At 34.6% G+C, this 27111-nt stretch overlaps 3 protein-coding genes and 9 non-coding genes across 17 annotated transcripts in view; 5 read left to right on the forward strand and 7 right to left on the reverse strand.

The window, feature by feature from the left end:
- Positions 1-68: 68 nt before the first annotated feature.
- On the forward strand, positions 69-3085 carry idpp-11 (EB domain-containing protein). Of its 2 annotated transcripts, none has more exons than NM_001373377.1 (8): positions 69-250; positions 1134-1301; positions 1353-1484; positions 1723-1825; positions 1977-2064; positions 2117-2353; positions 2574-2795; positions 2841-3085. In NM_001373377.1, the coding sequence occupies exons 1-8, from the start codon at positions 160-162 to the stop codon at positions 2964-2966; spliced, it is 1167 nt and encodes a 388-aa protein (NP_001360717.1). In that variant the 5' UTR covers positions 69-159; the 3' UTR covers positions 2967-3085. The 2 variants fall into 2 exon arrangements, with proteins under 2 accessions (NP_001360717.1, NP_001360718.1); NM_001373378.1 differs by having other exon boundaries at positions 1989-2064.
- C54D2.17 lies at positions 312-533 on the reverse strand. Its single transcript, NR_071586.1, has one exon. It is a non-coding gene; the product is annotated as an Unclassified non-coding RNA C54D2.17 (non-coding RNA).
- Positions 1883-2027, reverse strand: C54D2.15. The gene has a single exon (NR_071587.1). It is a non-coding gene; the product is annotated as an Unclassified non-coding RNA C54D2.15 (non-coding RNA).
- Positions 2405-2553, reverse strand: C54D2.9. The gene has a single exon (NR_071588.1). It is a non-coding gene; the product is annotated as an Unclassified non-coding RNA C54D2.9 (non-coding RNA).
- Positions 3086-3212: 127 nt separating the features above from the next.
- On the reverse strand, positions 3213-5041 carry C54D2.6 (DUF281 domain-containing protein). The gene is made up of 4 exons (NM_001083288.3): positions 4898-5041; positions 4132-4405; positions 3985-4075; positions 3213-3936 (listed from the first exon to the last, which is right to left on the reverse strand). Exons 1-4 carry the CDS (start codon positions 4986-4988, stop codon positions 3718-3720), a joined length of 675 nt encoding a protein of 224 aa, NP_001076757.1. The 5' UTR covers positions 4989-5041; the 3' UTR covers positions 3213-3717.
- A 164-nt stretch (positions 5042-5205) lies between these two features.
- Positions 5206-27111, reverse strand: part of cca-1 (Voltage-dependent T-type calcium channel subunit alpha) — a gene marked incomplete at both ends in the record, with an annotated part of 28277 nt that continues 6371 nt past the window's right edge. The window contains 30 exons of one of the 5 annotated variants that reach the window (NM_001381030.1): positions 5213-5806; positions 5862-6028; positions 6824-7002; positions 7118-7316; positions 7973-8173; positions 8217-8575; positions 8619-8723; positions 9534-10051; positions 10108-10349; positions 10393-11202; positions 11251-11430; positions 11579-11729; positions 11834-11956; positions 12052-12237; positions 12285-12786; positions 12833-12959; positions 13007-13125; positions 13171-13297; positions 13344-13436; positions 13488-13562; positions 13614-13695; positions 13743-13850; positions 13924-14001; positions 14051-14284; positions 14853-14944; positions 14994-15228; positions 15277-15380; positions 15798-15854; positions 17528-17609; positions 18692-18835. In NM_001381030.1, the coding sequence (NP_001367691.1) occupies positions 5752-5806; positions 5862-6028; positions 6824-7002; positions 7118-7316; positions 7973-8173; positions 8217-8575; positions 8619-8723; positions 9534-10051; positions 10108-10349; positions 10393-11202; positions 11251-11430; positions 11579-11729; positions 11834-11956; positions 12052-12237; positions 12285-12786; positions 12833-12959; positions 13007-13125; positions 13171-13297; positions 13344-13436; positions 13488-13562; positions 13614-13695; positions 13743-13850; positions 13924-14001; positions 14051-14284; positions 14853-14944; positions 14994-15228; positions 15277-15380; positions 15798-15854; positions 17528-17609; positions 18692-18759 (5658 nt within the window). Of the gene's footprint in view, positions 5807-5861; positions 6029-6823; positions 7003-7117; positions 7317-7972; positions 8174-8216; positions 8576-8618; positions 8769-9533; positions 10052-10107; positions 10350-10392; positions 11203-11250; positions 11431-11578; positions 11730-11826; positions 11957-12051; positions 12238-12284; positions 12787-12832; positions 12960-13006; positions 13126-13170; positions 13298-13343; positions 13437-13487; positions 13563-13613; positions 13696-13742; positions 13851-13923; positions 14002-14050; positions 14285-14852; positions 14945-14993; positions 15229-15276; positions 15381-15797; positions 15855-17527; positions 17610-18691; positions 18836-27111 lie in introns of those variants that run through there. The other 4 variants (NM_001381031.2, NM_001381028.1, NM_001444134.1 and 1 more) reach the window with 4 other exon arrangements.
- On the forward strand, positions 18684-18832 carry C54D2.11. The gene has a single exon (NR_071589.1). It is a non-coding gene; the product is annotated as an Unclassified non-coding RNA C54D2.11 (non-coding RNA).
- On the reverse strand, positions 19319-19524 carry C54D2.10. Its single transcript, NR_071590.1, has one exon. It is a non-coding gene; the product is annotated as an Unclassified non-coding RNA C54D2.10 (non-coding RNA).
- On the forward strand, positions 19344-19524 carry C54D2.13. Its single transcript, NR_071591.1, has one exon. It is a non-coding gene; the product is annotated as an Unclassified non-coding RNA C54D2.13 (non-coding RNA).
- On the forward strand, positions 21587-21725 carry C54D2.12. The gene has a single exon (NR_071593.1). It is a non-coding gene; the product is annotated as an Unclassified non-coding RNA C54D2.12 (non-coding RNA).
- On the reverse strand, positions 21587-21743 carry C54D2.8. The gene has a single exon (NR_071592.1). It is a non-coding gene; the product is annotated as an Unclassified non-coding RNA C54D2.8 (non-coding RNA).
- Positions 23789-24136, forward strand: C54D2.16. The gene has a single exon (NR_071594.2). It is a non-coding gene; the product is annotated as an Unclassified non-coding RNA C54D2.16 (non-coding RNA).

Genomic DNA, 27111 nt, shown 5'->3' on the forward strand with positions numbered 1-27111 from the left:
CCGGTCTGTGTTCGGCAGTAGAAGGTGGAGCTGGGTGGGTGGGAATAGAAGTGTGGGAGTTGTCATATAAATATTGGACAACGACTAAAAGTTTTACGTGTTGGTTCTTTGGTTATTTCAACAGTTCAACAGTATTCTGAACTTGGATACGAATCGAAAATGAAACAGTATTGTTGTATAGCCCTTATCAGTTTGATAGTTTTTACGAACGGCGCCAGCGTTCATCGAGCGAAACGACAATTTGGTGTTGGTAAGTTTTCAGTTTAAAAATTTTGTTGATCAGATATTTTTCTTCTATATATATTTCCATAAAATTTTTGTGTTTTGTATTAAAAACTTCACAGTTAGGTGTTTTTATTTCTTTCAGACTAGTTCGAAAGGCGAAATAAGACCAACTTACATTTCGCATTTTAACTTGAATTTTTGATTCAATCCGCTTAACATTCTAAGAGTATTTTTCAGGTCTTGGCGAAGCACTGAAAATTTGAAACAATCAAAAATAATCAATAGTGGTTAAAACTCTCATTTACAAGACAACTACAATTCCAAGATATTTCAGATATTTGAAAAGTAGCAGCTAACTTTTTTCCATCTGGAGGTTAATAAAACTGTTCCACAGTAAAAATGATAATTACTTAATTTTTGCAATTTTTCGAAAAAACTATTGTACTGCCGTATGTTCAAATCCCTATAGTGCTTAATTATTAATATGTTAAACATAAGCAGAAAGGCTTCCAAGAAAGTGGCAAAAACTGAGTAATTAACGCTTTATGTTTGAAAAGTTTCCTATGATATTTAGTCATTTCGGCACCATATGAGTAGTTTTTAATAATTTTCGCTTCATTTTATCTCCATTTTATCCATTTTATTAAAGTTTTTCCATTTTCTTTACAAGTTTTCAACGCGTTGTTTCACGTTGCATATTCTTTTACAAAAACGAGATATTTGTTCAGTTCCCGGAAATTGAATAGCTTGAACAAAAGAACATAAATTAGCGATTTTCACTTCTCTGTTTACAACAATAAGACCTTGGTTTTTTGATTTTCTTGTGCTTTCCGAATTTGCAAATATGGACTCTAAGTGCTGCATACTTTGATTGGAAAATGTGACCTATTCAATCACTTTATTTTCAGTCCCTCTCTACTCTTCCTGCAACGAATATCTCACGTGCGCTGCTCCAGCTGTTTGTGCTGCTGGAACTTGTCAATGTGCGCAAGCTTATCACCCATCCGGAACTCAATGTCTTCCTTCTGCTGCCTCTGCGGCCGCTGTGAACGGTGTTTACCAAGTTCCAGCTGGAGGTGAGACATTATTCTAAACAATAAGATCGACCTAAGAACACAAGCATTTAGTGGCGCCAGCAACATTCCGAACTGTTTACACGGATGCTCTCACAGCTGTCCGTCCTGTTTACCAGCCGGTAGTTTATTACCCACAAGTTGTGAGAACTCCGATTGCATGCGCTCTGCCGCCATGTCATGAGGGTGAGTATTTATTTATTTTGATAAAAACATATGTATACTTCAAAAATATCATATTGTCCGGCAAATAACCCTCCATACTTGGTACTTTTCAAAATAATTTTAAATTGTTGTAAATGCAGTTCAACACAAAACGTTAAGAAAGTCTATGCATACAAATTGCCATTATGATATCTTAAAAATAGTTTCGTTAAAAAATTGAGCAATTTTCAGATCATTGTTAAAAATTGTTTATTTCCAGTTCCAGTTCCAGTTCCAGTTCCAACCGCACCTGCTACAGTTGCTCCAACCGCTCCCACTGATCTCCCAACGCCGGCTCCAGAAGCCACCACCACTCCAAGAAGGTATTTTTGGCTTGATTCAGGTTATGTCTTGAATGATGACTTGCAAAAATGATCATGTACCCGCATTGTAATATGGTAACGCATGTTAAATAATACCGTAACTAGGCAATCCATTAACCGTGATTCCAAAAACCAGTAATTCCCATCGCAGACTCTTCGACAGCCCTTCAATCGCATATCCAGGAGATTACTGCGAAACAACAAATATTATTTGCGTTGGAGGAAGTTTCTGCGTGAACGTAAGACTTGAAGAAAAACTAGGCTTCTAAAAATACTCAGCACAACTTTCAGAACGTTTGCGTTTGCCGCGAAGGCGAAATCATTGAGAACAGGCAATGTGTGCCTGTTGCCACAACAACCACCACCACCACAACTACTACTGCTGCTCCAACAACTGTTATCACTACAGAACCAACAACTACTACAACAACTACTGAACCAACAACGACCACAACTACAACGACAACGACTACTACTCCAGCACCGACCACTGCATCCACGACCACAACTACAACAACTACCACCGAGGTACTTCGTTTATGCAATGGAGATACGTACGGCAGCGGGTCGACATGCTTCCGCTGCCACATATTTGGCGTATTTCGTTGCAAGTGTGGGTCACAGTTAGATCCATCACCTACTTTTGGGTCGACCCACAGGCCGACCAGTTCCCACCTCTACTAAATCAAGCAAATGTTTTTTCAACAACAAAACCACTTATTTGAAATCTTTGCTAATATTATTACAGGCACAAACAACAACAACCACTGAGTTAGCAACCACCACCACCACTACCACTGAAGCCCCCACAACAACATTTTCAACCACCACTACTCCAGCTCCAACAACTACATTCATTATCCCAACTACCGTGGCCCCAAGCAGGGAAGAACCCGGATGTACTCCTTACAACTGCGCTTGCAACCCAATGGGATGTGGACAAGGGCAAATTGTCAGAATAAATTTTGTGGTAAGAAACTAATAAAAAGACAAAACAATGTATGGGAAATTTTAGATCCCCGGTCAACAATGTAACTCTAACAATCAATGCCTTGCTGGATCTTACTGTAACTCTGGAACGTGCCGATGTGCGAACAGTTTTGAACAACGTGGAACAATGTGTGTCAGAAGGAGAAAGTAGATAAGAACAATTAAAGTGTTCTGCCTACTCTTCCGATTATGATATTTGTGCGATTTATATGTAAATAATTGTAAACGGAATCCGAATTCACTCGAATAAATAAATCTAGTTCTAATTTATTCACGCCATCTAGGCAAGCTAATCTTTGCGGTTTGTTCTTGTCATATTTTGCGATTAGACCACGTGACTACTTGAAAATGAAAGATAACAAAAAAAATAAAGAGATGTGTGATTGATGACAGGAAATCTTCGAAAATCTTTATAAAGAGACGAAACATGAGAGGACAACTGAAGATCAAGATCATTGAGAGCACCAGCTTCAAAATCATATGAAGTGATTATATTTAACAATTTAAAGGAGGAGCAACGGATTGAAATAATTGTTTGGAAAGACTTAGCCCCGACAACTGAATTTCCTAACGAAACTTCATAAAAGTCTCAAAAATTAATATGTTTACACGGTACATCGAAATTTTGGTAAAAAGGAGGAAAATGCATGTGAATTTTATACTTTTCGTCATGTATTTGACATAAATAGTGAAATAAAACTTGAGTTAATCCAAGCTACAACACTTAAAAGTTAAGAAAAATACAAGTGTTAGCTTAATTCAAAATCTTTTTTATAAAAATTAATTACATTTTCAATTTTGTACGTTTATTGGAATGCCTTTTGGAAATCGAATTTTTGGGAGCTAAAGCTAAATAATTTGAATCCGTCACTACTCGTTTAATTCTTTTAAACAGTACTTTTCTAAACATCATAATGTATTTCTTGAAAATCGACTTGATTCATTTCTGTGATAATTGGCACCAAAAGACACGAAACTTCATTCGTTGGATAAACTCTTCCTTCAAGTCCAGGAATGTCTGATATGTAGGTCCATCGATTAAAAATATCACAGTCTAGCTTGAAATCTGCTCTTGTTGCAGTCAAATCTGTTGTTGCCCAATCAGCTTTATCGATTTTTGCCTGAACATGTTGTTGTTTCACGTTAACGTCTATTTGTTTGTATCTTACAAATCCAGAAATGAGTGGATACTTGGAATCAGCTGGAACTTTACATGATAAGTGGGCAACGTCACACCCGAATAATGACTTTTTGACGCACCTATCAAGAAATTTTAAATAAACGCAACATTTACAGAAAAGAAAATAAAAACTAACTTGAGATCTGGTGGAATTATCGTCCTTCCCAACTTTTTCCCCGTTTCCGGAGATGTGAATTTAATTTGATTTATTTGACATCCGGCAAATACTGCAGCGGTTTCTTTGAATGGTTGATAAGGTGATTCGGCTACTTCGGAGGTTTTAGAGATCAAAAAACTGTTAGCTTTTACCAGTTCGTTTCTAAAATCTTGGATGGCTGGTAGTACATTGTTTATTGACTGTGGAGGGTCTGGCAGGGCTTCAAGTTGATCAATAATTCGTTCAACAAAACCTGAAAATATGAAACATGTGAACAAATAATTCGACATTTTATCAATATTTTTTTGTTTGTTTGAAAACTAAAAATGACAGTAATAACCGAGCATAACAAAGTTAAAAAAATTGTTGCATTTTTAAATAATTTTAACAGTTTTTGAAATTTTCCAAAAAAAAGTGATACAACTGGTAATTGAATTGCCGAAAATAATTTATTTCGTTGTCACAACTAAACTTAAAAACTTATAGGGTTTTTTCTCATTTTTGTCCACAGATAAACGCATTGCTAGCAAAAGTAGAGTAATCCTTTGCGCGGAAATTCAAATATAATTTGACCACTTTTTTTATTTTTGCAAAATATAAAAAAAATATTTTATCTAAAAGTTAGGAAACTTGTATTAACTTTTTAATAAACAAAGTCATCAAACGAGGATACTTTTTCAAAATCTGAGTTCAAATAACGAATTTTCTTTTATCACTATGTATACGTTTCCTAGTTTTTACCTACCAACGTCCTCTGGTGGTATAGTAGGTATACATCCGGTACATGTGATAGTTAATAATCCAAAGATAAAAAACGAATACGTGTAGATATGCATAGACGGTCAAAATTTGAAATCCGCCATGAGGCAAGACCACTACGATTTGGCGGCAACGCTTGAGTGATCTAAATTTGATTGACGACAAACGCCCTCATAATTAAAAATATAAGCGTTGTGATTAATTATAATCCTGAAGATGATGAGAAATCGTTTCTTGCTTTTTCACAATGAAATAGTTTTGAGTTTTGAATAGGTTTTTCAATAACAAAACAATATCCTATAAAAACAATTATTCATTTTTTCAATAATGAATGAAAGAAAGAAGACAAAAAGACAAAAAGACAAAAAAGCAATAAACCAAGAAAATAGTTGATATTAGAATTTCGAACAATATTAAACATCAGAAAAGATCAGTTTGAAGTGAACACTTTGGAAGATGCAGTTCTTTTTCAAGTAGATTTAATTTCTAACAGGAAGGCAAATGAAATGCAGAAGCGAAAAGTAGAGGAAACATGGACCGGAAATATAAGTTGACAATTGAAAAAAGCATAGGTTTCGTTTTATTTGTTTCAAATTCTTTCATACAAGTTTCATACATGCGATAAAAAAGGTTCAGAGGGAAATTGAAAAAAGAGGGATTTTTTGAGTTATGACAAATGTTACCAGTAATAAACGAACAATCTGATATTGATCAACCAAAGGTTTTGGCAAAGCAAAGAATTCTAAATATGAGATGGTTCCATAAAAAGTGGGGTGGATATACAACTATGAAAAATTGCAAAAAAAGTTGATGATATTTTCTTCTTGATAAGTGAATAGGCTATAAAGCAGACTTGTGTGATCCACGGCTTTTATTGCTCAACGCACTGTTTGTTCTAAAATAGTGATTGTGGTGAGAAAAAAGAAACGCGTGTAAAAAGCAGTGCCTACCTTGCTCGTGGTCTATGTGATCTACTCCGTGGTCTGAACTCGGGATCGTCTAGATCTTCGATCTCTCCGGGATTCAAAGGCTGAAGTTCTCCGCCGAGACACTCGCTTGCCCTCCGATATCTTTCTTCCAAATGTCTCTCGACTTCGATTAATTCTTGTTCCAGAACCTAAATTCAATTGATGCAAGAATGACATGGGGGTGCAGATACCGTTTATAAAAAAAATCGTTTTTTTCTAGTGAGCTTTAGTGAACATACAAATCGTTTGATGTTTTTTTCAACTCTGATTCATAAATTAATCAAGATATTCTACATTACTCCCCAAAATCATAGTGTTTTCTTTAAAAAATACTCTTCAACAAATGGCATAATATTTGTTTTTCTAGCCTTGTCCCTTTTAAAATTGTTATTTACAGTGCTCGGCATTGCTATGCTCAACTCAATTTTGTCAATATTAACCAGATTGAAAAACCAAAAAGATTCTATTATAAAATGTATTTTTATAGTTGGTTTTAGTATGCCAAAAAATATTTGTTCATGTGTTTTCATAATGTTTTATAATCAAAATTGAATATTTCTATCATATGCGCACAAAAAATACAAAAAAATTGCAACAAATATTTTAGAAAGAATATGATAAAATTTTAATTGTTCTGTTATGCAACTTAATTGCAAGTTTTGAAAACTACTAAGTTTTGGCAAAAAATGATTAAAAAAAATAATAAATTGAAATCTAAGATTTCTATTAAGATCATGACATAAATTTCAGAAGTAACTATAAATATGTTTCAGTTTAATGATCAGATGATATTAGTCTGAAACTTGCCGAGATGTTGCAAACAGTAAACTCAGAAATCTTATGTTATGTGACAACTTGCTTGTAGCAACTCACTAGATTTTTTGAAACTTTTTATTTCAGTTTACTAATGTTCTTTATTTTAACTGATCACTTAAAAACCTAACCTGCATGGATAACCGTTTAATACCACCATGCCCGTCTGGTATTTGAGTGGTGGGACCTTCTTCTGTCTCTTCTTCTTCATCAAGTTCACCCTCTTTAACATGTTCAATTGCGAGTGGTTCGTGTTCTTCCACAATTTCGTCATCGTCGGACTTTGTGATCTCGTTCTCGATGTTTTCACCTTTAATGAGTACGTGGAAATTTTCGAAATTTTTTGAATGATAATGTCTTTGAAATTTCAATATCTGTTATCTCTTTGATTAACGGCGAATTTTAAAAATGAAAGAATGAAAAACCTGTTGGTTCTGCCGGTCCTTCCGCATCTCGCTTGTTACTTTCTTCCAGATGTTTCATAAGTACAGCGACTACTACATTGACAAGTACAAATTGTGAGATCAAGACGAAAATTACGAAGAAGCATGGTGCCAGGATTGGATCAACGCAGCAGTTTGTTTCACAGTGATCGGAGGAATCACAGTCATCACGGAGGGCATCCTGAATAATTTGTAAGGTTGTGATGAGAGATTGTTTCTTTTCAATTCTCAAGACGTTGGAACCTATCAATATTTTTTTTAAACTGCCCCTTTCGGTACGATAATTCATTTTTTCAAATCAAAAACAAATGGGAAAGTGTAAAATATTTGTTTAATTTGAAATTAATGTTATTTTTGTGGAAAACTTTGAAGTGAATCAGAAAAACTGGTCACAAGTTGTCATTTGCCAAAAAAAACCGTAGTTGTTTCGACAGATGGCAAAATGCAGGTAGTTCTTGAGATTCTTTTCGAATTTTAGAACAAAAATTGAAATTAATTTCAAGTTAATCAATTTTGTTTTTATTTTTCCTCATCAATTTTAGATTCAAAATTTGAATAATTGTTACGAAATAGGAAGTTTGAAGACACAACGCAATAAATTTTACTACAACCCCCAGTTTGACACTAGATACAATTATTATTTTCCGACAGTTATTTTATCTATCAAAAATGTAAAACTTTTAGTTTTAAAAATTGATTACAATAACATTTTGCTACAAAATTCTCGCATGCAAATTGTAACCTTTGGAAATCTACACTTATTGTTTCTGCAATTCTAATCTCCTGCTATTGGTAATCTTTGTGTGACCCAAAAAAAATAGATAAATCCCCAAGTACCTTCATAATTCCATTCCAATTATCACCCGTCGCTATTCGAAAGAGTGTTAAAAAAGCCATTCCAAAATTTTTAAAATGCGCATGTTCTCCTAATCCATCACACGGATGATCTTCAGAGCACTCCAGTTTTCCAAACAGTTCAACACCAAGTGCAGCAAATATGAAGAAAAGAAGGAAGAACAGAGACCCGAGATTTCCAACCTATAAACCAATACTTTCTATTTGTCACGAAAAATGATCACACCTGGGGCAACGCTTCTCCCACTGTGTCCAACAATGATCGAATTCCTTTGGCCATTTTCAGCAGTTTCAGAACTCTGGCTATCCGGAGCACTCGCATGACACGAATGATTGTTGGATTAATTGGAAGTTCGAGAGCTTCAAACTCTTCGAAAATTATGCCCGCAATAGACAAAATAACAATGAACATATCCAAGCGATTCCATTTTTCAATAAAGAAACGTTTAAAACCCAAAGCAATCAGCTTCATAGCAGCTTCTAGTGTGAAGACTGCTGTGAAAAAGTAATTGAGAGCTTTGAGAACGTATTTCAGTCCCATTGGCATCATATAGAACTCCATAGCCATAGATATGACATTGATACCTTAAAATGTTATTAAACTTCTGATAGGAAAAAAAACAATTACCAATTACTGCGGCGATCGCTAGGTCGAAGTATTTGGAGGTGACAATTCCGTGCAAGAAAAGCCTTGTATGACCATAATCATGGTAATAAGGATAATTCCTTTCCACTGAAAAAATCGATTTAATTGCGGAACCCGCCCACACGATGCGATCTAAAACAGAAGAGGTGTTGTTAGTGTAGCACAACAAGACGGTAGGAGAGGGGGAATATTTTGGGGAGAATTTTGATGATTGCGTGCAAAACTCAGAAATGCAACATAAAATCAAACAAGAGCAAGCATCTAATAATTTGCGGTTTGATTTTTGTAAGTTTTTGGTGATTTTTGAAAGTAAAGAAGAGTTAGCTATACTTGAAAAAAGTAATTTTTGATAATTTTTGAAATGTTTACGTTAAAACTTAAAAATAACACATTTGACACTACTTTTTGTAATTTTAGAATAGTTGCAGTTGTTCCTCTATTAGTGTTGCACTCCATTTTTCAATTTGGGCAATATATATTTTAGCCCTCCAATTCCAATATGGCTAAGTTGTTATTGAAACAATAGTTCTCAACAATTTTCGTTCAAAAAGTGAATTTTGCTAAAAAGGAATCATATTATATTTTTGAAAATTAAAAGTGAAATAGTGGTGTGCGAGACCATTACAGAGAACACATTATGTATTCACTAACTGTCCGCAATTTGCCCTCCACATATTTTCTTAGAAACCTGTTCGAGATTTTATGGCTAAAGAAATTTGTTTAAAAGTTTGTTTTAAAATTAAAAAAAAACAAAATTAATCAATGCAGAATCAAAAGAAACTTGTCATTCAAACGTTAATAAAATTCACTCAGGATCAATGTATCACTAAAAAAACGGCAAGACATTTTGCAAACAGTTCAAAAAGTTTAAAATTAATTCTGTGCAAAATCACTTACTTTTTTTCCGTTTTCCAGCCATACTCTCCTCAAACTTCTGCCGTTTCAGCTTTCTCTTCAGCCTCTTTTCTTTCTCTTTTTCTCTCATTTCTTTTTCCAATGCTTCTTTGCACTTATGAAAGTTCTCAACCACAACTCCTACGAACATGTTCAGCACAAAGAATCCAACAAGCAATAAGAATGAAATAAAGTAAATCATTCTCCATTCATTGTAATTCTCAATTGGTTGCACGTCAACCCCTACAGCGTCGATTCCTTGATACATGATCGAGACCCATCCATCTTTACTTGAAAGAACGAAAAGTGACATAAGAGCCTGACCGAGGTTGTCAAAGTTGTAACGATGATTAACCCATTTGTTTCGGTAATCTTCAATGCAATCCGCTTTTGTTGTAACGTTTCCAACTTCAGGTCCAATGCAATGGTACATCATACCTTTGAACAACTGAACACCGAGGATGCCAAAGATAATGAAGAATGTGCAGCAAATCAGAACAATGTTTCCGATAGGTTTCAGACTGAAAAATAACATTAATAGTATGGGTATTGTGCCTTGAGTATTGAGTATTTATACCTGGATATTAATGTCATTACTACAAGCTTAACTCCCGGAGCCCTATTGATAACTCGTAAAGGCCTCAATGCACGAAGTAGCCTTAACACTCTTATAACACCAAATATTTTTGGAGAATCGCCAGTTGCCAGAAGTTCAAACGCAATGTTGATTAAGGAAATGACAACAAGAATTCCATCGAGAATGTTCCAACCATCTTTAAAATACGCTGCTTGCCCAATGAAACAACCATTTGCAATAACCTATGCAAAATCTTAATGATTACGTTGGAATTCTGTGACTCACCTTCATCATCATTTCACCAGTAAAAATCACTGTGAAAATGTACCCAGAAATATGAAGAAATTGCCTTTCAAAACTATCAGGAGGAATTGATGGTCGTTCCATAGCCAGTGTTATACAGTTGATTCCAATGAAAAACAATACGGTGTAATCGAACCATTTCTTTTGAGTTGTTTGTAGGCATTTTATGCGTAGCGGGTTTTTTGGGCCCATAAGAAATAGTGAAAATTCAGTTCGGTTGTGAAGGCACGTTTTTTTCAAAAGTTTTCTCACAAACGTGTTTTGCTTGGCTTCATTTCTTTTTTCTTCCTCAGCGAGAGCCTGTTTTAGCTCTTGACTAGCTTCTAGAAATTTTTCTCGTGCATAAGTTTCAATGAGTGCTCTTCTTCCATGTACAGGGCAGTTCGGATTGAAATGATGACAAAGCCCACTCCAACTGTGAACTCTTTGTCGCCGATACGGAACTCCATTAGCGACAGGAAGTACAAGACTGGCGTGACGATTGAGTCTAGAATCATCACGTCCTTCAGATACTGGTGATCTATCGAAAGGTGCCGAATTTCTTAGAACTAATCTTTTATCAATGATGGCATCCAAATTTGCAGAGTGTTTCCTTTCAGGAGATGGGTGGTAATTTGCAGACAGCAATCTCGGAGATGGTGATTCTTCCGGGGAGGATGGTCTTTGACAAGTACATTCTGCAGGTGCTACTCCATTATTGAAAGCAGGTGACGTTGTTTTGGCAATTATAAGCTCCAATTCTCGCTTTCTTTCGTCTTCTTCTTCTACAGCTTGCTTTCTCGCATCCTCTTCCTGGAAAACATTATTAAATTTCTGAAATTTATTCAGAACAGAGCTTACCAATTGTCGCTTTTCTTCTTCCTTGCTTTCTTGGAATCCTTCTACCAAGATAGCTACAAGTAAGTTGAAAAGAACGTAATTACCAAATGTCATGAGCGCCACAAAGTAAAGAGCTGCCCATGGGTTTGTTTGAGCCATACCGTTGAATAAAACCATGTTCCAATCTTCTTGTGTAAGAATCTAAATGCATCAATATTAAATTATAAAGTAATGCTGGTATCGAGACACAACTGTTACTAACAATCACGACAAAATTCTATCGAAAATTTACAACAATTACAAACTCCATCTTTGACTAACTATATGAAAGGCTTTTTTCAAAAGTTACCTGAAACACAGTTACTGTAGCAAACAAAAAATTGTCAAAATTCATCCGATCACATTCACAAATACTCGAGATAACTTGAGCGCTGGTACACTGTAGTCCTGTATCTGGATGATTGCAGAACTTGCATCCAAACAACACCATCCCAAGAGTACTGAAATACAATCACAACACATTCACAAACAACATGAATGAGGGAATTGAAGTTCAAGGCATGCAGTGTACACTATACATATTACTTTTTGTCTTACCTGAAACACAGTGATCAGCGCCCAGAGCAACGTGTCAAAGTTTTTTCTTTCACACTTTTTCGCAAGGCCTCCAAGAAATTTCTCTTCGACTTTGCAAAATTTGCACCCAAACAGATTCATTCCGAGAATGCTGGAAAATGTTAAAAAAGGAAATTAGTATTAGAAAGTAGAAGTGGACAGTGAGAATAAATGTTTTCATTTTAATCAAATTGATACAACATTTACCTGAAGATAAAGATGAAAAGAACCAAAAGTCCAAAAAACACAGTGACATTGTCCATTGTTCGGAGCATCACAACCAGTTGATATCGAAGAGCAGGCATGAAGCGAACCAATTTCAGAATTCGAAGAAGGCGAAAAGTACGAAGAACTGATAGACCTCCTTTACCTTCTTGAAATAACTCAAGAACACTAAAATATGGTATTATTTTTGATGTTCCTAAAGTTCAGTAGATTACCTCAATGCGACAATTCCTCCGTCGAAAAGGTTGAATCCATCAGCTAAATAACCAAACAATCCACTTGCAATGATCTTAAGAAGCATTTCCAAAGCAAACAAAGCAGTGAAAAATAAATTCGAATATTCCAGAATGACAGTTAATATTTCCGGTTGTTGATGGTACTCCACACCCATGCTCAACGTATTCACCAAAATTGCAACAAGAATCCCTCTAGTGAAGTGATCACAAATAACGAATTTCTGAATTTTTTCTCGAAACCACCAGAGCTTGGAAGGTGTACTCTTCTTCTTGGCTTCTTCCCCATCGTAAACTTGGTCCTCTTCGCCATCCTCATCAGATTCTTCATCGCTGCTGGAGTGTTTGTAATGCGGTCCATTCGAATTACCGTTTCCTATTTTGATCTTGGGTTCTTCTTCAATTTTTACGCGCTTTATCCGGACTCCATCACCATTTTGCTCGATTTGATCATCTCCGTTTTCACGAGTTATGGTGGTTTCATCTGAAAAATGCGAGAGCTATAGTTTTAACTATAACAAATATCAAACCTTCTTCGTCTTCAGCTTTTTCCTCGATCCTTGAAAGTGTGGCCATATCATCAAGTTTTGACTTCCTCCGTTGTTGTCGTTCGGAACTTTTTCGCTCTGCTCTTTCTTCCATGTAGGCAGTGTACTTCTAAATTTTTGATTGATAAGACAATCTTGCCTTCTTTCAAAACAAACTTTTTTCGCTGCTCGTTTTGTTCTCCGAAAGGTGTGTCCGATAAATCTAACAAAAGCTGCATAAACAGTATCTCCTTCTTCTTTGGAAGAAGCGCCACCAATCTCACTTCCAGTACACGCTGAAAAACAACATTTTAAAACATTAAATTTATATTAGCACTTACATATAGAATCTCTATTTAGTAGCATTTTTCGTTCTTGTAGCATTCGTTCAGTCTCCCGCCGCTTTGTTTCAGCAAACTGAGTAGCAATAACAACAAGGCATAGATTGATCATGAAAAAAGCACCGATCTGGAATAAAGACGTATAAAGCAAGTCGTATTTCTTGTAAACATACCACAATGAGAAGAACAAAATAGATCCAATTCCAAAAAGAATGAGCGTCCTGTACATAGTACATTATATCCGTCCACCCTTCAAGTGATATGACCTGAAATAGCGAGTTAGGCTGATTCTGATCTGTAAACAATATTTTTCTCACGAGAAAAATAGCGACCCACGCAAAACCGATATTGTCGAAAGAAACTGATCCTTGAAATGGATTTCGTTGCATCACCTTAATAAAACATGAGATAGCGATTGTCATTAAGCTAGGATAAATGTTTACCTGACATTCGTTGTAATAAATATTCCAGTTGATACAAGAGTCGTTCGTTACTTTGTCGTATTCATCTAGTGTAAGGTTACACCTGGAAATTTCAAAGTTTGATGAAGAAGTTGAAAAGTTTTCACAAACTTCACTCCGTCGACAGTGTATGGTGGAAGATTTGAGCAAGTGTGTAACCCGTTTGCGTCTGGTTGACTGCAAATATATTCTAGCGATGTGTCTTCCGGAATGTAAAACCTGAAAATTGATGGTTTCAATGCTAATTGGAAAATTTTTTAAATTTTTTCTAAGAAAAATAATAAAAAAATACCTTGTCAGTTTTACATTGTTGAACAACGCAGATTGATTCTCCGATATTGTTTTTGGTAAATTAATGACACATCGATTTCTAAAATTTATTTATAATTAGTATTTCTTTTTGCTGCATTATTTGTTACCGTAATAAACCCGCCCATAATTGAACACCAACAATTCCAAAAATGAAGAAAACGAAAAAACATAAAAGAAGCACATTTCCAAGCATGGGTAATGTGTCGAGTAACAAATTGACTAAAATCCTCATCGATGGTATTCGATTGACCGCTCGAAGCGGCCTCAGTACTCGAACCGTTCTGATTGCTGTTAAATTGATGTTTCCTCCGAGATACTCGTGTAATACAAACTCAGCGATTCTGTAAAAAATTAAATTAATTCAAATTCGTGTATCGAGGTGCCAGCGTATCGAGGTGCCAAACACATCGTTACTGTGTTTTTTTATTATTGCTGCAATGTTTTTATTAGTCTCAAAATATCCTTGAAATTCCAAAATAACATATTCAAAAAACATAAGTTTTATAAATTTATCAACGGCCGAACATGAGTTGTTAGTTAACTATTACATTATTTTGCATATTTTAAGCCTTTTAAATTTGATAACTTTGTGGTCCTATAACATATTTTTGCCGCCATGGAACTGTCAAGTTAATTGAAATTTACCTGAATTTAGAAAACAATTTTGAAGTTTTTAAGTGATATCATTATGAAATTACTTTTTTTTAAATACTTTTTTTTACTAATTCGTTATTATTTCTTATTTACTAACTTCGCTCATCTTTAATTTTTCCGTTTCCATTTTCATCCTTGAAAATGCGAAAATAGAAAAAAAGTAGTTTAAGGAGTGGTGTTGAACGAGCAAAGCACGTATTAGGTATTCCGCCTCGGCATTTTCCCATTCCTTCATTTTTAACTCATCACACTCACCCTGCCATAACAATGAAAAAGTCCAGACGATTCCATGTATCAGACATATAAGCCGCAGGACCGTAAAACCCTAGAGCCATTATTTTTATCACCTGAAAATACATGATAAATGTTTTATATAACTTCTACAAATTAGTATACCATTTCAAATGCAAAATAGACAAATATGCAATTGTCAATTATATCAAGGATTTGACACCGGTAAGTGTCACAGTCTGGACCATCTTCACAAGGCCTGTACATCCCGAGGGTTACACAATTAATCATAATCACAGCCATTGTTATTCGGTCAAACCAAGGACTCATCACCATTTGAAGCGCCCATTTCCTTGGAGGTCTGGCTTGATAAAAACATCGAAGTGCTGGCTCAGCAAACCTTAATTTAAATTGTTAAATATCAAGATTTATAACTAAAAAGTCTTACCCCGGATACGGAAGTTCACTTTCCTCTTCAATTTGCTCTTCATTCCCCCACTCGATCTGTCGGCCCTCCCACCGAGAAGGGGAGGCCTCCGAGGAGGAGGCCAACTTGAAAAAAAATTAATTGCTACTTTATAATCCAACTCCAGACATTATGTTGTAGTCTCCTAACTTATTCTGAATAAAATTGTACCCGAAAAAAACCAAGAACCTCTCTTTTTCCATTTCCAATAGCCGTGCTCCCAAAAACGTTTCGAAAATTAGATTTCCACAGATTTGGCAGTAAAACGCCAAAAGTCAAAAGAACTTTGAACGCATTACTTTGTGGGAATGTTTGAAAAGTAGAAATTCTTATGTGAAAATAAAAAAAAGCCAATAGTATCACTTTCCAAATGAATTATTTGAGTTATTAAATTATTAAACGATTTTTAACAACATTATTTGTCAACAAAGTGATATTTGAAACCGCTAGAAACAAAGAGTTAGAACCAGTTTTGTACTTAAAAGATAAAAATGAGAACTTACTCGTCCGTGTTCCGACAGCTGCAGAGTTTCTTTCGAGCCTTCGATCGAGCCCAGTGCCTGCAAAGAGAGCAGCAGTATAAGGAACAAAAAATGGGATACGCATAAATGTGTCATAAAAAATCAATCTATATGAATTGATACTCTCGTTTTTCTATTTTCTTTTATAAGGACCCAGAAAGATAAAATAAAAAGAAGAAAGAAAAATGGAACAAGTAACACTTTTTTACCAGAGCGGGCGAAGGAAAATGATGTACTCACATCAGTGTTTAGGAAGAAAAAGATGAGAAGAGAAAAAAGGTACATTCCTTTGCGAAATTCGGATGGGCACTCAGACACTCTCACTTTTCACAGGTTATAAGGATCCGAGCAACGATCAATTTATGGAGGACTCAGGGAAAATCTTAATGAGGGTTATAATTCATTTTAATAAATAGCCACACCACGTTTCAAGGCAAACTTTTTTCGTTTCTCTTTTCGGTTTCTAGTGTGATGGCCTGATCGCTAATGATCAAAAAACCACTTCTAAATGATTGTGAGTTTTAGAGGAAAAATGATTTCAAAACATTCACACTTTTCTTAACTTAAAGATGCCTCTTTTCAATTTAATGATTACAATATTTGATCTAAAAACTAATCAATACAGTACTCCCATTAGAACTGGACTTCATTGATCCACTTCGATAGCTTATGGCTGATTATCCTTAATCAAAAGATTCTCAACTGACAAAATACGTGTAAAACATATTTTTCATATTTTTTGAAGTTGAACCATGTTTGATAAACCTAATTTAAGGTAAAAAATGAATAATAACAAATAAGTCTGACAACTTGTTTAGACCCACAAATATGAACTCACTTCAACAATAATCCAACCTACAGTACGTTTCAAGCTGGAGATGACAGCCAGTAAAAAAATCTTACTAGAGCCTAAAATGACGTGTAAATGTGAGCGGAGGGCTAATAAAGAAAAGCATATCCGATTTAGAAAATGGACGAACGGGTACATGGGACGAAAAAAAAGAGTCACAAGATGTTACATGTCAGGATTTATTGCCAAGGTGTGCAACCGGCGACCTCCCTAGCTGCGCATCCTATCTCCGCCTTTGTTTCCACCTACTCGTCATACTCCTTTTCCTCCTTCTTTCTTCAATTTCTGTTTCCATGCAAAACGAGGACGACACCAGTGGAAACCAGCAGAAAGAGAGAGAAATAGGAATATGGACGATTAAGGGAAGACCTTTCACTAAGTAAGTACCGCTTTTTTGTTAAGAAAACCAAAAACGAGAAGCACAAAAATGGGAAGAGGTAAAGTAGAAAAGGATAGGATTGAAATAGATTTCCTCGTTCCGCGTGTGAGTTCTAGATTTGTGTGGGAAACGCATTGTGCAAGGTGCACTCTTCAACACACTGCGGCCACCATCGCATCGGTGGATCCCTTCGCACTTACAGCTCATATTTCAAATTTTTTCCATCCTGTTCATTTTTGTTCGACTCATTTCTCATGGTTATCTCATATCTGTGCTTTGTGATTTTGTGCTCAGTGGAAAAGACATTGCGGATCAAAATTTAGAATAAAAATGAAAAGAAGTGGTTGAAAATAAAATTGATAATCACAAAATATTATGTTATCTTCTTATAGAAATGTGAATTGTTTTCAGGTGAACTGTCTCATGAGACAATTTTCTTTTTGTTTTCATCTTTTCTTTTATTTTTCTAGAAACCCCTCTTACCTCAACATCCTCATGTCGTCGTGTCGATTGTGATTGTCTTCGATTGACTGTGATTGCTGATGTTCTCCTACCGAGAACTGATCTGAAATTTTGAAATTTTTTTGGAAGTTATTTTCTGGTGCAGATTTGAAAAAATTACAACCTCATATAAGTTGCTAAGTTTCTTATATTACGGAAGCACGAAATGAGAATGCGTATCACGTAAATATTTGACGAACAAAATATCTCGTAGCGAAAACTAAAGTAATTCTTTAAATTACTATCGCAGCAAAAAATGCCGATTCACAGGCTTGATTTTTGAAATTAATTTCTGTTCGAGTTGTGGCAATGATATTCCTTTTTGTTTAAATGTTATTTTTGTCTTTTGTTGTGTCATTTTTATGTGTGTTTTTTTTTCAATATTTTGCCGTTTATGAAATGAATTCCTTGAATCTACATAAGTGCTACAGTAGTAGTCCAACGAATTACTGTAGTTTTTGCTACAATATTCTTTGCGCGTCAATTATGTTGCACAATACCCATTCTCAGAACTTAGTGTTACTGTAATAATTGTTATCTTAATATTTTTCAGATAAAAACTATTGTTCATGTGAAAACCCGCCTTTCTGACTTTTCAGAACCCTTCCTGATTTTTGTTAAAACTCTTCATTAAAATCCTTCAATTATTATTACAATATCCCAATAACATATAGACTGATATATCCTAAAAGATAGTAGCGCTAGTAGGGATTTTTTAAAACACGTGTTAATAAATGAAAATAACCTAGTGCAAAAGTTTTTAATGTTGAAAATTGTCAGTCAGGGTTATGATAATTGGTTCATTTTATGGACAGGAAGAGATTTTTTAGATTTTTAGAGCAAACATGAGTAAAATTTTTTTGAACCCCTCCAATGTTTAAAAAAAATATAACTAAAACATTACGAAATTACAAAAATTGTAGTAAAAATTACTATTCGATAGACTTCGAAATTTATGATTAATAAAAAAAAGAGTCATTGCCTTTTTTTTTACTGCAATTAAAAGACTTCAGAAGTTTTAATGAAAAGTATTACTTTTGAACCTGGTCCTTTTAACACTATAGGGAAACTTGATAATGACCCAAAATTTATTTCCAAATTTGCTTGTTGAACTCCAATACGTCATTTCCTCAAAATGAAACAAACCTCGGTCCGCCTGCATATTTAGAGAGGGACTGAAAACTGCGCAGTTCCGGAACTGGCTGACGTAGCATTTTCAGGTGACCGGGTCAAAGTGGTTTCTCATTCAGAGTAGCCAAAATGTGTGGGGACAATGTGGCGACTAGGGATCTGAAAACAATTTTATTTTTGCAAAGTGTATGAGGCAATTTTTTTGTCTGTTTTTATATTCAAACTTGAGCTAAACCAGCATGACAACAACGCAAAAAAGATGTAATGTAAAAACAACAAAATGCTTACATAAATTACGGGTCGGTGTGGAAAAGAGGGTGGAGAAGCAGGGGGATAAACGATGAGAAAGGGCTGAAATTTGAGCATTTTTCGAAACCCCCAAGAATTTAGAAATCAACAAGATGTATCCTCGAGATAAGCACAAAAAGAGCAAAATGGAGAAGAGTCGAACAGCGCAAAAAATAAAGAGGGAAGCAGAAAACGCAGCAGATTTTTAAACCGGAAAGCCGCAATAACATTGAACGCATAATTGATGAGTAAGTAGAGTAGAGTAAAGGTGGCATGATTTTAAGTTTTTGATGAAAACGAGCAAAGAAAAAAGATTCAAGATTAATTGTGAAGCGAAATTTGTCATACGACAATAAAAAAGACAAGACATTGGGAAAGAAGCGATAGAAGAAACAAGTGAGTTTTGTGTGTATGTGTATGTGTAGAAAAATAGATGATGGAGACCAGAGCGGAAGAAATTAGACGATTTCGGTTGGTTGGTTGAATATGCGGCGCTCTGCGAGCATGAATCTGCTCTGCTTATAGTATATGAATTGTCCGATGATATTATTTCAGTTTTTAGGGGGTGATGAGAGACGAACGTGTGAATGCGCCAATAGGGGAGAACAATACACGAGAGCCACACAATTTTGCTTCATAATTTGAGAATTTGTACTAAAAATGTGGTTTCCAAAAATATTTCTAATACATTCTTTAAAAATTTACGCATAAACAAAGTACTTTTTGCAAATAATAATAATTTCAAAACGTAAATTTTTTTAAATATTGATATCATGATTTGGTTAATTGTTTTAAAATGTAATAAGGCCAATAAGAAGCCTTGTTTTGACTATTTATAGTGCTAAAATATGCAAATATCATAGGAAAACTGTTTTAGAAAAATAATTACATCTCATGACTTTAAAAGTCAACAAAAAATCGTTTTTGCTACTTCTGCTTTTTGAAGTATAGCGAAAAGTCAGTTTTTTGAACTATTTCCAAAATAAATTTGTCTGAAAATAATGAAATTTCTAAATAATTATTGTAAAGTAAGTACATAACAGGACTGTTTCTTGAAATTTAAAAATTAAATTTAAATCTCGAAACAAAATTAAGTTTTAATCTCTCCCACACACAAAAAGCGTGATTTCTCTTTTCAACTAAACTAATTATAGAAAATGTGGACATTGGCTCCGCGCGGCACTTCTTGTTTTTAATTCTTTGGCTGAATTTGGGATTTTTCCAGAAAATTTCCTTAAATGGACATAAAAATCAGACAGACTTCAAAGAAACAATTTCCAGTTTCAAATCGTAGATCACTAAGAGATTCAGCTCTTTGAGTTGGAAAAAAAAGGAAAACAAGAAAAATAAGAATACAAAAAGGTCAAGAAGGCTCTCGTGTTTGGAATATCTGTGGGAAATACTCGGGAAAACGATGAAAAGGTATCAATTGTCAGGTGCGTCAGGGTGCATTTCGTATTTGGACGGCGACAAACAAAAGTCCGAGGAGCAAAAAATCAAGGGAAATGAGAATCTTGTAAAAGTGAGGGTATGGGATTTGGAATTGATTTCTGATAAGGTCTGTCGGTGTTAATTGTTAAAATCGTTTTGAGGAGGTTGAATAATTAAAAATGAATTTGGAATATAATCGTCTTCTTACTTGATGTTCAATTTACTTGTAGTTAAGAGTCATTTTAATATTTTTAAATGTGTGTTCTTGCTGACGTTGCAAAAACTATTTGCTAATTATTGAACATTTTAGAATTTTTTTAAACTTATGCTCTTGTACGTAAAAACCGGATGTTTTAAACAAAAAATAATTGTATAAAACCCATTATTTTGTTTGCTATGTAATAGCTTAGCACTTTAATATAGCACTTACAAAGGTCTTCAAAATAGTATCACTATTATATTAATAGAAGACATACAGTATCAGCGTTTTTATCAGTGTCAGCTATTTCTATTAGATAAAAGGATGAGAAAACATAATGATATGAAAAATTTCTGAAAAAAATGGTGTTGAAAAACGAAACAGACATATCACCCTAGTTCCAAAACTAAATGAAGCCATTCTTTTATTGTTCATGAATCAAAGTTTATTCTTCTCGTTTTCTTCAAATTCTCAAATTTCGTGTCTAATGTTCCTGCGAATGGGAACAAGGACTTCTCTTTTGTGCACCCAACCAGCAATAGACGTCATCGAAAAAGAATGTTAAATAGGAGAAACGATTGAGCACATAATATATATTTTGAGACATTTCATAGCAGCGAATAAATTAGCATGAACAGATGAGGAAGGAGATTTTCCGAATGTTTGATGTTATTTTTTTCATCATGATTTTTTTCTTGGCAGCTATCATAAAGTGAATAATTCTCAATGACATGGCACGCTATTCATTTTCGATGTTTCATGCTAGGAATGCACATCAGGAAGATGAAGGGTTGGAATGAGCAATCAAAATTTGTTGTAAAATTTAGAAATTTCACAGTGACATACTACCAAAAGTTTTCAAATACTACTATATAGTGTGGCTGAAAACTCTAAAAAAAAATCAGAGAAATTGAGACAAAGCGAGTGGGACAAAAGTGGATGAATGGAAAAATAGTTTTTCTGAGGACCCCTATTGCTTCACTGCGTATTCTGAGGACAATTTTCAGTATGTCGCATAAAAAGAGAATGGATGGAAGAAAAAAGTGGATAGGGATAGGAGAATAAAAATAATACGAGCTGCCCCACACTCTCTGGGCCCACCCGAATGCCGAAAGCTGCTTGTCCTCCCGAAAATATAAGGAAGAAGCCGATCTGTCGGTTGGTCGGTTGGACGGCGCCGTCGCCGTCCTCGACAACGACGTAAAAAAGACATCATCGACAAGAAAAAGTAGAGCAGCACAGGGATACGGGAAGCAAAAATGCAGAAGATGAGAGCCGGAGCAAAAAGACGAAGAAGAAGAAGAAGGATCGCGTCCACGAGTGTGTGACCAGCACATCCGGAAAAAGGTCATGTCAATTTGAATGGAACAAGAAGATCATTTGGTAGTAAAAGAGCAACAACAATCTGACAACGACTCGCAGAACGGAAACTACTTTGATTTTGGTGGTCATCAAGATGAAACAACTATAAGTTCCTTTTCTAAATGAATTTTTTTTCACAGAAGTCCTTAACTTTTTTCAGCTATTTTTTCCTCGAGTCTTTGTAAAACGATGAAAAATTACTCTAGTATTTTCAGGGTGCCGAAATTGATTGTTGCATTTAGATCATACCTTAATTCCGAGCGAACAAATTACTAGGCGTTATCACAGTTTTAAAAATAAAGTTAATAATCAAAATTGAACTTGAAAGTAAAAATGTTTGAGAATAATAGAATCTTGTTGATTTATTTTTATAAAAATGCATTTAATACTTATAAATAGGGTCCGCACATAAATTGTTTCGTATTTTAAGACTTGGCAATATAATTTTCTCAGCCTAGAAATGAGCATAGTATTGAAACGAATATTCAAGTTCAGATAAATCTGAAATTTAAATACTAGGTGTCGAAAATTGAAAGATATTTTGTGGGGAACAGGATACATAACTAGCACAAGTGTGGCTGGAAGTACTTTTTGTCTTATTTGTCTTATTGTACTGGGCTCGTTGTCTTTTTGTAATATCGAAACCAAAAGTCGATTAATCGATCAGTTCGCTAAAATTGCCGAAAGCCGGATTATTCACAAACCGGCAATTGCCGGACATGTAACTTTCATAGTTGTTTAGAAACGTAGGCATATAATTTATTGCTGCATTTTCATTTTTCAAATTTTAAGTGTTTTAAAATTTCAAGGTTTAGATGTTTTTTGAATGATAAATAGAATATTAAAAAATAACATTATGAAATTTGTTTGTTGGAAATTCTATAGTTTTGAAAATTTCCGACTGCCTGAATTTTTTGATATTAATATTTTGTTCCTATTTGAAACAATTGAATTTTTTTCATTGCGCCACCAAAAAAAAAGACTGAAAAAAGTTTTAGTAATTGAAAAGAAACAAATAAAGTCAGATTTTAGTTTTGTCAACAACAAATTCTTACTTACTTTTAAATATAGAGATTATACTAAAACTGATACGAGAAAGGGTAGCACGAAAAATGGAGATAACAAGAAATAGAATTATGACATGTCAGCAAACCCGGATTTGCGGATTTGATTTTCTCTCGTTTTCCACCATTCTCTATTCTGATCTCATTGAAAGCATCACTCTAAAAAACTATGTTTTCGGCAAAAATACTAGTTTTTGGTAAGCATATTTAAGTTAAATTTTTTCTCTTATGGTGCTAATCATATTCTGGGAAAAAAACTGATAAGAATTTTAAAGTCTATTGCAAAAACAGAAATATATGACCTGGACCGAAAAAATTCGTATTTTGAATAAAACTGGTAGTAAAATAAACATTTTCTATGAGAAGTAACAATGCTGGCTACAATAAAACTGTAAAAAAGTCCCTGCAATTTTTTTATTGATAACAATTTTTAAGGTAAGGCTACTACATACACACCGTTAATAATTGTTGCAATTTGGTCTAAGAACTAGGAGCAAATTCTGCTTCACCGAAATTCGAAAATAATACTAACACATAAAAATGGCGCTTTCTCAAACCTTGTGATATCCAATGAAATCTTGCAAATTCTTAGGTATTTTGCCTTGGCAGGCTTTTAAGGTCATAGAATACTTTGTTCCAAAGGTCAAGCTAACTACATCCAAAATTGTTGCAGTACTCAATGGGCGAACATGTTAAACTGGTCACAATAGAATCAAAAACTTGAAAAGGGTGAGAGGGGGAATAAACGGGGAATAGGAAGAAGAAGGAAAATTCTCGGATTTCCGGTGCAAACTTCTTGGGAACGAAGAAAAAGGAGGGAGGAAAATAGAAAGGCGGTGGGGCAAAAAAGTCGAGAGCATCGGTCCCATTGAATTTAGTGAAACTTTATACCGGATGACGAGAAGGATTAAAGTTTCCCTCTCACATTGGATAAAGATGCCCATCCTCGGTAGTTTTCTTCAGTTTTTCGTTAGCGTCGGCTTCCTTTAAAAGGCCTAAGAACTCAAAGCTCACAAGCGATCGATAGGGATGGTGGCCGGTCGATTGGCCATCCAAATCACGTCCACTTTCTTTGCGCTCTGCTGGGTAGAACTCGATTAGAGCACACCGACGACATGTTGTAGACGTGTAGGAACAGCTGCCACCACCGGTTGACCAGCGTCCTATCATCATTCTCCATTCATCCAGACATTTTTCGTCATGGCAGCTACATTGACACGAGACGAGATGACACTTGTTTGTTGATAATGTACTATATCAGTTGGTGAGTGACACGATTCCATGACTTTTTTGACACAAGGAACAATGTAAACATAGCTTTGTGCATTCAAGAAATACTACTTTTTTGCAGTAAAGAGAGCAACAAAAGTGCATTGACCTAGGTACATTGTTACACATAGAATAGAGTTTAGAGCATTTTATAATGGAAGCAAGTAAAAACAGCTGTTGAAAAAAAGCAATAGCTCTTAGGTAATCTATCTACATCAATGTTGAATGATAAAAATCTGATAAAAGAACGGAAGCAAGAGACATTCAAGTAAACCCGGAAATTAAGTTACTTTAAACCAGCAACGTGAAATACGCGGATGTAATTATTATGTTTAGGTTCATAAAAATTATATCTTAGCTTGAACAAGTCAAAACTTTCATTTCAGAATTTTAAATTTTTGTTCTTCAAATTTTTAACTTATCTGTGAACAATTTTCCAAGACAAAATATGTTCAAAATGTGCGTCTCATCTAGACTCAATTTCAATTTTTGATGAGAATTCATAAAAAATTCATTATATTTGAAACAATGTGCTCTGAACATTAAAACATCAAATTCGCTTTTAATTGTTTGCTTTGATCGAAAACTTCAAAAATTTCTGAATAGTTATCAGCAAAATAAAGCATATCAGAAATATCAAAAAGCCAATTATTAAAGTTATAAATCAATTTCCTTTCCGTCTTTCTCTGTATCTCTATGTGCCGATAACTAGTGGCAAACAAGTTGCCAATTTATCTGGTTTAGACATAAAAGTGCATTTCAGACTTGTTCACAAAACAGATGATTCGAATGTCATCCTTGTCAAAAACTTTGAAAACGGCACGTCATTCGTTTCCATTTTTCTTCAAAAGAATTTATTTGACAAGCTGATTTTGCAAACGTATGCAAAAAGAGAAGTCATAGAGGAAAGTGATAAGTGTTTCAAAAATATTCAATATTCGAATCAGAAGTTCACTTCAAAAAGTTGAATTTTAAAAATAATTTAGTATTAAAACGTATCATAACATGTAGCAAAATTTTTAATGATGAACAAAATTCAAAAAATATTTTTTAAAAAAATGTGCAGAAGCATCTAAAAAATACATCTAAAAAATTTCAAACCTATACTTATTCTTACATGTTTCGAAATTTTTCATTTCATTTTTTGCATTTTGATGAAAATAAACTATGAAAATAACTTTTACTTATAGTTTTTTTGGTTAACCAAATGCAAAAAAAAACAAAAAAATTTATAATTTTTCACAATACATCACTTTTCGAACTCTTTCCTAGCTACTATCAAACCGTAGCGACTTGTAAATCGACTGGGTCTTTTTCGAAGTTTCTAAGCAACATTATCCAATACTTGAAATACAAAATCAGAAATTAAGTCAACAAAAAGTAAAAAAATTAAAAATAAGAAAGAAACCGAAAAGTGAGATTGGAGCTTGTTTTTTCCTGTTTTTGATCGACCAACAAATGTGCGCAAAATTAGTTGATAATTACCAGAATGGACGGCGGCGCGGGCATGGTGTTGCAAAATCTCGAGAGTCTCGCCATTTTCTCTCCCGTTTCTTTTCAATTTTCAGACGTTTCCATGTTCTAATGAAATGATAACACGAGAAGTGATCCAGAACAAGGGTGAAAATAAAAAATAAAAAGGGGCAGGAAAAAAAGAATGGTGTAGAAATAATAGAACAAAAAGGGGGAGAGGGAAGAAGTTGAAAAATGTAATGTGATGCTGAAAAGCTGGATGAGAACAAAGTGGAGTGCTGGGAAGACGAGTCGGGAGCACTGGTTTTGCTCAAAAAGGAATTGGCATCTGTATAAGCAATCTTCATCGTTTCAAATCAAGAGCCTATATGTGAAGTTAGAACGCTGTAAAAGCAACAAGTGGGAAATAACGTACTACTATATGTCATATGCAGAAGTGTCATTTTCCTATTGAAAATAAACATCAAAAAAGACAAAAAAAAAAACAACAATTACCCTGAAATGTTTCTTTAGCTCAAAAAATGCAGTTTGAAACAAAAATTATTCCCGACATAAAATAGTTCGTAATTAGACTTCTCTAGAAAATTTTTAGAAACTTTTTATGTCGGTGCAAAATTTTGAAAGGGGGAATTTTAACTTGATTTTCCAATTTTGGCTACTTTCGCTATCTGAAGTTGACATTTTTGAACTATCATCCTTAATCGCTTATCTTGGTCGTTAATCTTACGTTATTTCGTTGAATATCGAGCATTTAAAGTCTATAGGTTACCAAAAATTACCAAAATTAGGTACCTATCAGCGTTAAATGTACTTTCATCAACGAAACAACTTAACTTTGAGCACATTTTGAGTCTACACCTTCAAAAAACTCCAAATGTTTGTATTCCTTTATATATTCAAATTTCAACTTACAACAGGCAATAGAATTATCAAATTTGCAGAAACATATGCTTGCAATCGACTTTCGTATAATTTCGTTGTTCTTCTATTCGTAAAACAACATGTCGCCCCATAAATTGCTCTTTTCCATTTTTCCAGCCATTCATCATGACTTCTTTATGTTCTTGTCATTGTCTCATTGAGATTCATGCTGATTTGCAAGTGAGAACGGAAAAGTCGTCGACAACAGGCCAGCAAAAGCTCGCCCAAAGAATCGCTTTCGTTCTCACTTTCTCGGTGAGCACGTCGTCATTTTTGGGGGAACGATTGTGGTAAAAGAGAAGAAGAATAAGAAGAAGGAGGAAGGAAGAAAACGGGAGAGAATGGGAGGGCAATAAAAGAATAACAACTAGGCATAAACGTGAGAGTGAGAGACCTTTCTTCTGTGCTCGTTGTCGGGACCCTTAGAT

The sequence above is a fragment of the Caenorhabditis elegans genome, chromosome X, assembly GCF_000002985.6.
Source record: "Caenorhabditis elegans chromosome X".
Lineage (NCBI taxonomy): Eukaryota > Metazoa > Nematoda > Chromadorea > Rhabditida > Rhabditidae > Caenorhabditis > Caenorhabditis elegans.